This window comes from Mustela erminea, chromosome 18, assembly GCF_009829155.1.
Source record: "Mustela erminea isolate mMusErm1 chromosome 18, mMusErm1.Pri, whole genome shotgun sequence".
NCBI lineage: Eukaryota > Metazoa > Chordata > Mammalia > Carnivora > Mustelidae > Mustela > Mustela erminea.
This window is the reverse complement of record NC_045631.1, coordinates 22,228,633-22,241,327: the sequence shown is the minus strand read 5'-3', so window position 1 is coordinate 22,241,327 and position 12,695 is coordinate 22,228,633. Positions and strand designations below refer to the sequence as shown.

The following is a 12,695-nucleotide window of genomic DNA, read 5'->3' as shown; positions in this document are numbered from 1 at the left end:
CCCCCCCACCCCAGCCCCAGGTTGTTTTGAAGCAAATCTCAGACATCATATTGTATCATCCTTCAATAATCCAGTGTTCTTCTCTAAAAAGTGAGGACTTTTATAAATACCATGACCACAGTACCTTTATCACACCTAAGAAGTATAACAGTAATTCCTTATGATCATCAAATACCCAGTCAGTGCTCGAATTTCCTCAGTCATCTTACAGGGGTTTTTTTGGTCTGTTTTTATAGTTGCTTGAATTTGGACCCAACCAAGGTTCTTACATCGTGGTTGGTTGACAGGACGTTCACACATCTATAGGTTTTCTCCTCCATCTCTCTTTTTTCCTCACAACCTTCCATTGATGAGGATGAGCCGTTTGTTCTGTTGAGCTTGCCCCAGTCTGGATTTTGCTCATCGGACTCCCGAGGTGTCACCCGTCTATGTCTCTATTCCGTGTATGCCTGTGGTTGTTAGATCTGGAGTCTCAGCTGGTTTCAGGAGCATTGTTTTTCTCCTGGTCTCTTTCATAGATGGTATGTGGACTTCTGTCAGGGGGTTCCTAAGGCTTGTTTGTGTCCCTGTTTGACTCACCTTTACAGGCTTTCCGTGCGGTAGTTTATAAGTCATTTTTAGCTGTTGGGACTGGGCATTTGGGCACGCAGCTTCTCTGTCTGCAGTGGGAATGGGAGGCCCAGACCTCTCTGCCCCTGAGCTACCTCGTTCTGTCTTCTCCTGTCCCCTGTAGTCCCTAAAACCTCCTGGGATTGGAGACTGCTGGAAAAAACCTGGTTTGGAAGCCACAACTTGAAGCAACGTTTGAAGAAACCTTAAGCTTAGGAACTAAAAGTTACCGAACTCTTCAGCAAAGACTCATCGCTTTAGTCAGACAGTTGGTTCTTTAGAGGACTTGTTTTGTCCCCGGGGCAAAAGACCTAGTCTTTAATTCCATATCCACAAGGTCTAAGACTTCAGGTAATAATTAATATAAGAGTTACCGCTTTTTGAGAAGAGTAAGGATATTGTTTCAAAACCTGGAGATAACTCTTCTCCCTAATTAGGAATAGTAATACATGTCCACCATAAAAGTACATATTTAGACCAGGTTTCTCCACCTCTGGACTGCTGACGTTCTGGGCCAGATAAGTCTTTGTTGTGTTCGTTTGTTGTGTTTGCTGTCTCAGGCATTGTGCAATGTGTAGTGGCCTCTTCCCACTGGTCACATAGTCATGACCTTCAAAAATGTCTCCAGACGCTGCCAAATGCCGCTGGGGCGGGGGTAATCATCCTCTTGAGATTCACTGATATAGACAAACCAGTAAAGTGTGAAAAAGGAAGCAGAAGCCACCCCGCCGTCAGTCCATCGATACAGAAGAGAGCTTGGAGGAGGAGGCAGAGCTGAAACCCACAGACAGACAACAGGCATGAGTCCTTGGACCTTAAATAGCATGGAGCAGGGTCCATAAGAGACTGAAATTGTGTATCCTGAGCTTATAGATCTTATAGCAGAGGATGGAGACAACACTCTGGCTTAGGGACCTCCTAAATGAGGGGGACACATCAGCGCCCAGGACTAAACTGTGATAGTAAACTGCCCATCTCCAAACGGCGCACAGTGAGCCTGCGTGAGGCCAGTGCACGGTGAGGTGGGTGCTCTCCAAATAAACAGGTGCACAAGAGGTATTTGGGATAAACTCCGCACATACTGAAGTTGCTAAAAATCCTGTTATTTAGAACTTTATTCAGCTCACAAAAGCACACACAAATAAGATTTTATTTATTTGACAGAGAGAAAGAGAGAAATCACAAGTAGGCAGAGAGGCAGGCGGGGTGGGTAGGGGGGAACAGGCTCCCTGCTGAGCAGAGAGCATATGCAGGACTCCATCCCAGGACCCTGGGATCATGACCCGAGCTGAAGGCAGAGGCTTAACCCACTGAGCCACCCAGGTGCCCCTAGAATTAAAATTTTTATATTTTGCCCAGAGAGACATCAAACGTCTTTTAGACCTCTGTGTACCTTTTTCACTTGAGGAAAGCTGGAGAAGACACTCTTGGGTTTTAGTCCTCGAAGGCTGTAGAACTAAAAATTCGAGTTCTGTGTGATGCTGTAACCTCATCCAGTTATGAGTCAAATAATACTTTCAGGTTATTTTTTGGTACATCATGGAGTGTGGGTCTTGTGATTAAATGGCAAACAGATTGGGGGATTGAGAGTATGAAGGAGTGGAGTGAGGTGCGGGATTAAAACAAAAGTTAGTGTTGAGGGAACACTGCCTCTTTTATAATTCTTGCCTTGAGCTATCCTCATGTACACGAAGTGTTTCATGATATAAAGTCCACAAAGAAATTTAAAAATGAGCCTCCGATAGAACATGTGGTCATTTTAGCATTAGACCTCAGTAATACTCTGGGCCTGTTTCCCACCAAGATAACTTTATCTGAACCCCTGAGATGTGCACAGGCGCGGGCGTTTTGCCCGTGCTTGTCTCTGGTCCCTCTGTAACGGCTTCCTTGCTGTGTCCTCCAGATTGATTACTTCAACAATCAGATCATCGTGGACCTCGTGGAGCAGCAGCACAAGGGGATCATCGCCATCCTGGATGACGCCTGCATGAACGTCGGCAAAGTCACGGACGAAATATTCCTCGAAGCCCTTAACAGTAAATTGGGCAAACACGGCCATTTTTCCAGCCGAAAGGTAATGTGTTTTATGAGGACTTCCTCTCCTTTTGAGCTGTCTTATTTTCCCCATGGCTGAACAGAATTAAATGGTCTTAAATGTTGGGTTAAAAGAATGTCCGCTCAAGGAAGCAAGGAAAGCCATAAGCATCCATTAAGTGGCCTACTGCTATAAATAAATTCTGCCTCTCTGGTTTATGGGATGACAAGAACGATAAAAATCATAATATCCAGGAGAGGGAGCTCCAGACTATTCAATTTGCTAGAAATAGGAAAAAATGAACATGATTTTAGAAAGCATGATGTCATTTATAACCAATAGGTACAGAGGCTTTGTTCATGTGCTAGAATTTTGCTCCTGCATCTGATAATTCTGGCACTGAAAACAGCTTTTGTCCTTGACTTTTTACTGTAATCAGTTATAAAATGTAGTATGTGTGCTCTGCCACAGTTCTTCTGACTCCGTGACTCTCTTGAGCATAGAGAAGCTCTGGCTGTAATTCTCCCCATCACAAGGAAAGTCATTCCCCTAAATGAGTGGATATCCCTCTCAATTCCCATTTTCCACATTCTAAAAGGTTATTAAACAGATCACATTTCTGTAATAAGTGGTGGCCATTGTGGTTGTCGGACTCTCGTGCCGGGCTTTGCGTACAGTGTGTTTGCCATTAGGATTTGCCCTAGGAGGGGCTCACTGTCATCCCTGAGTGTTCCCTACAAATACCGGCTTGTCCAGCAGCCAGAAGCCGAAGGAGAAACAGCCCCGATGCTCTGTCGCTTCCATAAAGAAATGCTCCTCCATATTTGCATGTAAATCTATGACACACTGCCAATTTTTCTTTAGCACGAATAAGTCCATTTTCTAACTTTGCTCCCTTTGAAAGTATGTAATGGGAACAGAAAGAATCTACAATTAACTAGATAAAGCACAAATCATCAAGAAATGGATTACTGGGGGCACCTGGGTGGCTCAGTGGGTTAAGCTTCTGCCTTCGGCTCGGGTCATGGTCTCAGGGTCCTGGGATCGAGCCTCACATCGGGCTCTCGGCTCAGTGGGTTAAGCTTCTGCCTTCGGCTCGGGTCATGGTCTCAGGGTCCTGGGATCGAGCCTCACATCGGGCTCTCTGCTCTGCGGGAAGCCTGCTTCCTCCTCTCTGCCTGCCTCTCTGCCTACTTGTGATCTCTGTCTGTCAAATAAATAAATAAAATCTTAAAGAAAAAAAATTTAAGAAATGGATTACTGGCTGATAGTTATTTTAGGCCATTTTATTTCTAAGAGGCTTTCCTTGATCTGTTCCCGGGGATTGACTAGGATCCTGACTACGAGTCAGTCAGCTATCAGATCCTACGGTCTGACATTTTACATCGGGGTTCTGGTCGGAGGCGTTCTTCAGTCATTTCCTGTGTATAACACAAGTGCTTAATACATGCCCCTTATCTCCCAGGCATAAGTCGGGTGCTGGGGAGAGAGCAGCGAACCAAGTTAGAAGCATCCTACCCCATTTAAAGTGATCTGTTGTAAGATGGTATCTGCATCCTACGATGGTTATCTACATCCCTTACAATCCCAGCCCAGGTTCTGGAGACTCACCTAACATCCTGACCCCAGACGGCAGATAATCAGTGTTTGTAAAATTGAATTGAATTTGGTCACGATCAATACCAAATAAATCTGATGGAATATGGAATTTTAAACTAAAACATGCAGGACTCCACTTCATTTAAATAAGTAACTATGATTCATGATAATCCCCCTCATTTTGATTCAACTTGGCCATTTATACACCTGACTTAAATTTGTCCACCAAATATTTTGAAATATCTCATTCTGAAGGTAGCCGTGATACAGAGTACTTTTAAGCAGTTGCCACTGATGTGGTAAGAAATTGCAAAATAATAGTTTATCTGGGAAGACAGGAATTCTTTTTTTTTTTTAAGATTTTATTTATTTATTGGAGAGAGGGAGAGAAAATGAGTGAATGGAGGTGGGTGGAGCAGAGGGAGAGGGACAAGCAGGCTCCCCGCTGAGCATGGAACCCAACACAGGGTTCAGTCTCACACTCTCAGATCATGACCTGAACCCAAATCAAGAATAGGACGCCCAGGGGCGCCTGGGTGGCTCAGTCGTTAAGCGTCTGCCTTTGGCTCAGGTCGTGATCCCGGGGTCCAGGGAGTGAGCCCCCCATCGGGCTCTCTGCTCAGTGGGAAGCCTGCTTCTCCTTCTCCCACTCCCCCTGTTTGTGTTTCCTCTCTCGCTGCGTTTCTGTCAAATAAATAAAGTCTTAAAAAAAAAAAAATTGGATGTCCAACCAGCTGAGCTACCCAGGCACCCCAGGGATTTTCTTTCTTTCTTTTCTTTACATGTAGAAACACAGGTGTCTTTGACTCTAACCCAGTGGCTCTTTTTTCCAGCATCTCCCTCCCCACTCCCCTTGTCTGACAGGGTAAGGGGAGGTGATGCTGGAGGAGGTTCCCCCTGAGATGGGGATTTCTTTTTTTTTTTTCTTTTTTTTTTTTAATTTATTTATTTGATAGAGATCAGTAGGCAGAGAGGCAGGCAGAGAGAGATGGAGAAGCAGGCTCCTTGCTTGCGGAGCAGAGAGCCTGATGCGGGGCTTGATCCCAGGACCCTGAGATCATGACCTGAGCGAAAGGCAGAGGCTTAACCCACTGAGCCACACAGGCGCCCTGAGATGGGGATTTCTAAAGTGTGTTAATTTCTAGGATTACTGCTTTAACAAAGGAAAGAAATGGGATAACCAAGCTGTCAGGATATTTTCATCACTGAATCTTTCTTTTAAAAAACACTGTTACCCTGTATGTTACGCCAGGTGTTATCATTTGCTGTTGGTTACAGATCAGCTCAAGCTATTGGCATGTTAAATCTGAGGTTTCTGCATTGTATTTATTTAGGAGCTAAATGGTTCCTCCTACATTAAAGTAATCATGGAGAGATAGGCAAATGGTCCAATAAACCATGAAATTCCTATTCAAAGTACTGTAAAAATAAAGTTAAATGATATACCGAACTTAATTATTTCCAACACGTAAAGAAAAGTCAAAAACCTTCTGTGTTCAGATCACTTGAGACTTTGCAATATCCAAATGTAAGAATATTCAATTAGTGTGGGCATCTCCTGGGTCCTTTTCCATGAGGAGTTTTATAAATGAAAGGCTTTTATAAAATGGTTAATGAGAGAGAGAGGAAAAGAGGGATTCCATTTTTTGGAGACCCCTCTGTATGTTAGATACTTTGGTCTCCGTGGTTCATGGAAACTTCAGAACAGCTATCCGGGATAAGTAACTGTTTAAGATGCAGACCAAGTAGATGGTAGAGCCAAGATTTGAACCTTAGAAGTCTGACTCTAATTTCTGGTAAGTATTCACTTGTCTGATGGGTAAGCTATTCCATTACTAGTCCAGTTACGAGTGCAGAAGCCACCCTCCTGGTTGGGGGTGTTTTTTGGCTAAGAGTGCAACTTAAGTTGTCATGTGTAACTGCGCTCAGTGCTTTATAGACTCTTAGATGTCTGCTTCAGAACCTGTACGCTATTGCGTGATCCTTCACAGGATCCTTTGCAGACAAAGGAGTCTGGCATTACTGTAGCAAGGAGACTGTGGAGGCCACCCTATAGAAAAACTGCCTTTCCATAAACTGTTCTTCTTCAAGGAGAAATAACTGGAGGAAGTTGGTCTCCTTTGAAATGATAACCCTGAACTTGACTCCCAGCTCAGCAAAAGACAAGTGAGCCAGGCCATTGTGTGTCTAGGAGAGCAGATATTACATCTGGTCCCAAGAATCCTTCCCAGAATGACGACCTATGAGCTTTGTGACTTGGGCCAGTTACCTGATCTCTCTGACCCTTAATTTCCTTGTATATAAAAGAAAGCTCCTAATATTTTAAATGTCAGTAGTGAGGATTGCCTGAGATGTACGTGCCCAGCTCACGGCAAGCCCTCAGTGTGGTCTTCCCTAAGTGGAGCCTGGAACAGAAGGAGACTGTGTCAGTCAGGGTGGCTGGGCCACTTATGACAGCAGCCAGGCTTTCAGCACCAGAGACAGTAGCCCGTTTCTGTTCCAGGGACCCTGACTTCCTCTGTCTTCCGGCTCTTCTGTTCCCTTGCCACTGTCCTTCTCTGCATCAGGCTAGTGGGAGAAGAGGAAGTACCGGACAGGGTCATCTACCTCTTACTAGCTTTGGCCTGACACAGCCACACTTCTTTTCCTCTCCCTGTCCACTGTCAAGTGCCTTGTCACATGGCCGTATCCACCTGCCAGGGTGGCTGGGAAAGAAGTCCAGCTGTGAGGACTTCCAGTGAAAGCTTACAGGCTTTACCACATAAGCCCCACACAGGGTGATTTTGTTCGTAATGGTATCATGATGTGTGACACTCTCATCATCTTATATGACACTGGAGTAGACTTTTAGGAAAACGAAAAGAATCTGTTTTCACACCAATCTCCTTATTGATTTCTTAGCTCTGCGCCTCAGACAAGATCCTGGAGTTTGATCGAGATTTTCGAATCCGGCATTATGCAGGTGACGTAGTGTGAGTATCTTACGGGGGGACCTAACACCATGATCTGCATGCAGCTTCACTTCAGAAAACAGAGCCAGGGGAAATAAAAACTGTCTTCCTACTCATTTGTGGTTTTTAGCCACCTCATAGGCGAGTATAGTTTCATCTCCTCACTTAAAAAAAATTGGCTTTGTTTCATTCATTCCTTGCTTTTCCAACTTTTCTTGAGCGCACACGATGGCGGCCGTGCGCAGCCCTGGTGTAGCTGGCGCTCAGAGCAGCTGATGGGTAAATGCCTCATGGGAGGATGTTAACGAGAGAAAGATGGAGGAGGTGGGCCTTTTTGTGAAGAAGCTAACGGTCCAGCGGTGGGCGCATACCTGCTAAGTCACTATAACGAACAATGGGAAGAAGGGTCAAATGGGAGATGCGTGAGGCCTTATGGAAACACCGAGGAGGGAGAACCATGCCGGGGCAAGGAATGTAGAGAGGTTTTGGTGTAGGAAGTGATATCCAAGCTGAGTCCTCAAAGTAAAAGAGGCTCCGTCAGGGGCAAGAATTGGGAATTAGGAAAGGAGAGGAGCCAGGAGGCTCATGGGCCCGGAGCCAAGAGCCACCATCACATGCGAAGAGCTACAAGCAGTTGGATGATGATGTGAGTGGTGACTAATTTTTCCATATTATTTTCAAATGTCAGTTGGAAAGGTAGAAGTCTCACCAGCCACATTTTCTGGTCACAATATCAGAAAAGTAGAAATTGATAAGAGCTATCAGAAACTACTTCAGTAAGAGGCCCCTAGGGCTGCGATAACACAGTGGTGACTTAACAGGAGAGAAGTGTGTGCTTTCTCAGTTCGGGCCGTGGGATGGAGGTTCTAGAGGATGATTATTCCTCGCCTCTGCCAGCTTCTGGTGGCTGCAGACACTGCTTGGCTCACGGCCGTGTCTCTCCAGTCTCTGCCTCTGAGCTCACACTGCTGCCACTGCCTCCGCACATCTGGGTTAAAACTCCCTCGGCCTCTTTTTTTTTTTTTTAAAGTAGGCTCCACGCCCAGCAGGGAATCCAACATGGGCCTTGAACTCACAACCCTGAGATTAAGACCTAAGCTTAACCGACTAAACCACCCAGGCACCCCTGCCTGTGTCTTAAAACTACAATTGTGGTGGTGTTTAGGGCCCACCTGGGTAATACAGGATCCACTTCTCTCAAGATCCTTGATATCATCACATCTTTTGTCATAGAAAATCACACTCACAGGGGCTGGGAATTTGACATAGATAGCTTTCCAGGACGGGTGGGGGGAGCATTTTTCTGCCTGCTACACTTACTGTGCGTTGTCCACTAAACACCACTACTTACCTGATTATTGTTTACAGTTTCTTCTCTTCCTTCCTCATTTTTTACATTAGAGGTCTCTTGACCATAACCCGTTTCAGGAAGAGATTACATAACAACAACAATAACAAAAAGGCAAATGATCATCTCCACAAATGCAAAAAAGACATTTGAAGAAATTTTAATAGCTGTCCCTGATTTAAATTAAAACTCTGAGTCATAAAATAATATAGCTCGAGATGATCACCCCATCTGTCAAACTAGCCATTAGTGCTGGAATGGCACCATTTTCCACTTGTTCTGGTCCCGTTCCAAGGTTCCAGAACACTGAAGAGGGGAGAGGCAGCAGTGGGCACACTCTCCCGCTGAAAACACAGGCCTCATTTGCAGGATGCATCTCTCCAGTTCGGAAGCATCAAAGCAGGGCTGGTCAGAGGCCTTGAAGATCAGCTAGCCTGGTGCTTTTACTTTATAGATGGAGAAACTTATGGAAAGGGTGTAATAACACCTCATCCAAGGTCACACAGTAAGTTTATGGAGTGGCTGAGACAGTAATTAGTTTCCAGACTCCTAGTCCAGAATGCTGGCTGACCTTTCTGAGGGGTATTCAGTGCCCTAGACTTCCCCTGCTGTCATTCAGCCCTTCGATCCTTTTCTAGATTCTTACTGCATTATCTTCTGTGTGCACAATGTTTTGTAAGGTCTGGTTTCCGCCCACAAAGAGCTTACCATATAAAACTGCATACATACCTATATGATTGTGTGAGTGTGTTTATTTCTACTCATAAATATGCATACACTTAATATACATACATTTGCATACATACATCAATGCAATAAAAGATGGTCTAAGATAATCACCATAGAGCTAATAATAGTATTGTCAGAATTTAGAAATAATCACATGATGTAATTCTTCTATCTATGAGAAGCCCAGGAAGGCTGATGCTAGTCCTTAGAAGCTAGGAATTATTTTTAAAGGGAGAAGTGGAAAGGGTGCTAGAAATATTCAGGAAATAGTAACTAGGTCCATTTAAGTGGAGTGTGTCCTTTTGTACGGAAATGCCTGGAAAATTAGATTGAGATCAATCATAATGGGTCTTAAAGGCCATAATAAAGACTTCACAGTTCAAATGTTCTAGGTTGGACAAAAGATTAAGAGTCAGGTGGCTTCAAGGTTTCAGTGCAAAGTGACTTGAAGGCCTTAGGAAGCGGATCTGGGGTGCGTGAGGCAAGGAAAGATTCTGGGACCTGGTGACCTTGAAGCTCCCCTGGGCACTGCAGCCTGAAGGAACCCTCTCGGAGAATTAAATATGTGAGGCTGGCGCACTGGTGAGGGGGCAGGGTAAGACATCTGAGAATCGCCTCGATGTGATGATCGTCAAGGCAGAAAGTACAGACCAGCGAGAAAGTCGAGCTGTCGGGGCATGTAGAGCTCGTCTTTGCACAGCCTCTGAGCCTCCGTCAGTTCTGTGCCACCAGCAGTGTACTCGCTCCACTGGGTGGGGTCTATGCCCGTCGCTGCCACAGAGTGGCTGCCCTCCCTCCCTCACCACTGCAGACGTAGCCAGCGTCTCAGGACCTTACTCCTCTTTTTCCTTCAAACCATGAATGCCGGCCTCCTTGTTTCCTCTCCTGTCCTCTGTGCATGTGCCTGCCCCTCTCCCTTCATGTGATCTGTTTCCCTGTGTGATCTCCCTTCCTCTTCCTCCTCTGCTTATCCAGATCTTACCGTCCTTTGCAGTTCTTCTTGGATTATTTTATCCCACCCTGAGCACACTGAGAGAACCTTAGGCAAGTCACCTTGACCTCCTTATGGAAGAGACCGTTAGTTCCTGTATGTCGCAGTTTTGCTTTTATCTTAGGAGTGCTGGATGATAAACACAGCTATCTTTTTAAGAGTCATCTTCTTGAGGTAAGCAGTAAACCAGTAGACAATGACGGTCTTAATCATAGTGATGGTACTGATCTTTGCTCTCCTTTTGAGGAATTGAAACAACATCCCCTCTTTTTAGTAGGTAAATTTGATATTCTTTAACACAGAACAAAGTGGAAAATATTAGCTCTACAGATGATTGATGGCATTATTAACAGTGGAAAGGCTTGTAGACTTGTCAAGAAACTTAAAGGTGGCTCTTGCTTAGTGAATAATGCATGTTTCCCATGGTTTTTTTTCCTCAACTAGCTATTCGGTCATTGGATTTATTGACAAAAATAAAGACACTTTGTTTCAAGATTTCAAGCGTCTCCTGTATAACAGGTACGACTGAAATTTTTATTAATTATCTTTCCATTGAACTCTTTGTCATATATGTTGCATAATAGGTATGCGCATGATTACTTTTATGTGGCAGTTTTAAGAGCTTCTGACAAGTTTTCTAGTTCTGTGCGACTGTAATGAATGAATGAAATAATGTGATTATACAGTCTATAAATTTAGGATGGGGACCTGCTGCTAATATGACTTCCCTTGATTTCCCTTGGGTTCCCTTCGTTTCTCTATTCACTACTGCTGTCCTTCTGGCACCCCGGCCAGTGTCTCCAGGGGAGGCCAGTGGCAATGGGGGAGGGGTCTTGGATAAGGTAAATGCTTTACACATGCAGATTCCCACTGTAGTCCCTTTGCTTCCAACTAAGAGACCCTCCTAATATCAGAGTGGCATCTAATGTCCATGTTGACAGATCTTCAGGGGACAGAACCTTCCCACAGTTCTAGAAAATGTGGAAAAGATGTGGCGAAATAACACCAGCCAAAGGATACCAAGTTCAAACCCAGTATGAATGCTTTGGAAAGAGCCGTAAAGAAAAGCCTCTCAGCCCGTTTCTTCTTTTGGACGAGAGAAATGTAGTCGCATACTTACTAAGTCTACTTAGTTGGCCAAGAGATCATCAAAAATGTGTTCAACGTGCAGCTGTGAAAACAGTTTAGGCTAAGTGCCTGCCCTCCTGGCTCTGCTCTTCCAACGGAGATGACAGTTAGTAAGAAAACAAGTCACTTTCCGGTAGTGACAAGTGCTATGAAGAAAAATATAGTAGGTAGGAGATTGCAGGGTGCAGACAAGGAGCAGGAGGGGAGCCATTATTAAGAAGGGTGATCAGAAAACCTTCTTAAAAGAGGGGACTTTTGAGCGGAGGACTGAATGAAATGAGGGAGTGAGCCGTGAACGTGTCGGGGTGGGGCGGGGAGAGCACTGCAGGCAGAGAGCAGCCAGTACCAAGGCACCAAGGTGGGAGTGAGCAGCACGGCGTCTCAAGAGCAGCAAGGAGGCTAGTGGGGCTAAAAGTAGAGTGAGGGATAGGGAAAGCAATAGGGAATGAATTTAGGGAGGTCAGCAGGGCGTGGATCCTGCAGAGTCCGTGAGCCAAAGTAAGAATGAAACATGAAGAGAAGGCATCAGAATTTATGATAGGAAGTGATTTATACTTTAAAGAACCCACTGGGGCTGCTGTGTAAAGGGCAAGAGAAGAAATGAGACCAAATAGAAGACTTATAATCCAGATGGTGTAACAGAGCTCATGAAAAGTGGTCAGAGTGAGTGAGATTTTGCAAGTGGAGCCAACAGGGTTTGCCATTAGATGGGATGTATGGTAGGAGAGAAAAACAGAAATTGGAGACGAAGCCTGAGCCGTGGGGAAGGGATGCTCAAGGTGGGGAAGACAATGGGAGGGGCTAACTGGGTGGGGGAGTTGGAGTGTGTTGTTTTGGATGTGTTTTGTCATATTGGACACGCCGCTGGGAATGCCAGGAGACAGTTGTGGATATGCATTGGGAATTCCGGTAAAGGAGAGACTAGAGCTACAAATCCATGGTCATCAGTCTGTTGACAGTATTTAAAGCCATAAGATTAGCTGAGATGAACAAGGGTGAACTTAGACAAATATAAAAGAAGAGGTCAAAGAGACTCATTCCTGAGACTCACCAGCATTTGGAGTCAAGCAAGAAAGAACCAACTAGCAAAGGCAGCGGGGCTGCCAGTAAGGCAGTAAGAAAGCCAGGAATCTGGTGTCATAGAGACCAAGCCAAGAAAAAAGTGCTTTAAGAAGAAAACAACTGTAAACCATGTCAAATACTGTCCAAAGCAAAGTAAGTTGAGGACCAGGATTAACCATGGGATTTGCTGACATGAAGGCTAGTGGGACTCTTGACAACACTGGTCTCAGTAAAGTCGTGAAG

At 44.9% G+C, this 12,695-nt stretch overlaps 1 protein-coding gene across 2 annotated transcripts in view; it reads left to right on the top strand.

The window, feature by feature from the left end:
* Positions 1 to 12,695, top strand: part of MYO1D (myosin ID) — a 341,727-nt gene that overhangs the window by 112,242 nt on the left and 216,790 nt on the right. For both annotated transcript variants that reach the window (XM_032319642.1, XM_032319643.1), the window contains 3 exons: positions 2,513 to 2,683; positions 7,145 to 7,215; positions 10,707 to 10,781. In XM_032319642.1, coding sequence (XP_032175533.1) covers positions 2,513 to 2,683; positions 7,145 to 7,215; positions 10,707 to 10,781 — 317 coding nt within the window. The remainder of the gene's footprint in view (positions 1 to 2,512; positions 2,684 to 7,144; positions 7,216 to 10,706; positions 10,782 to 12,695) is intronic.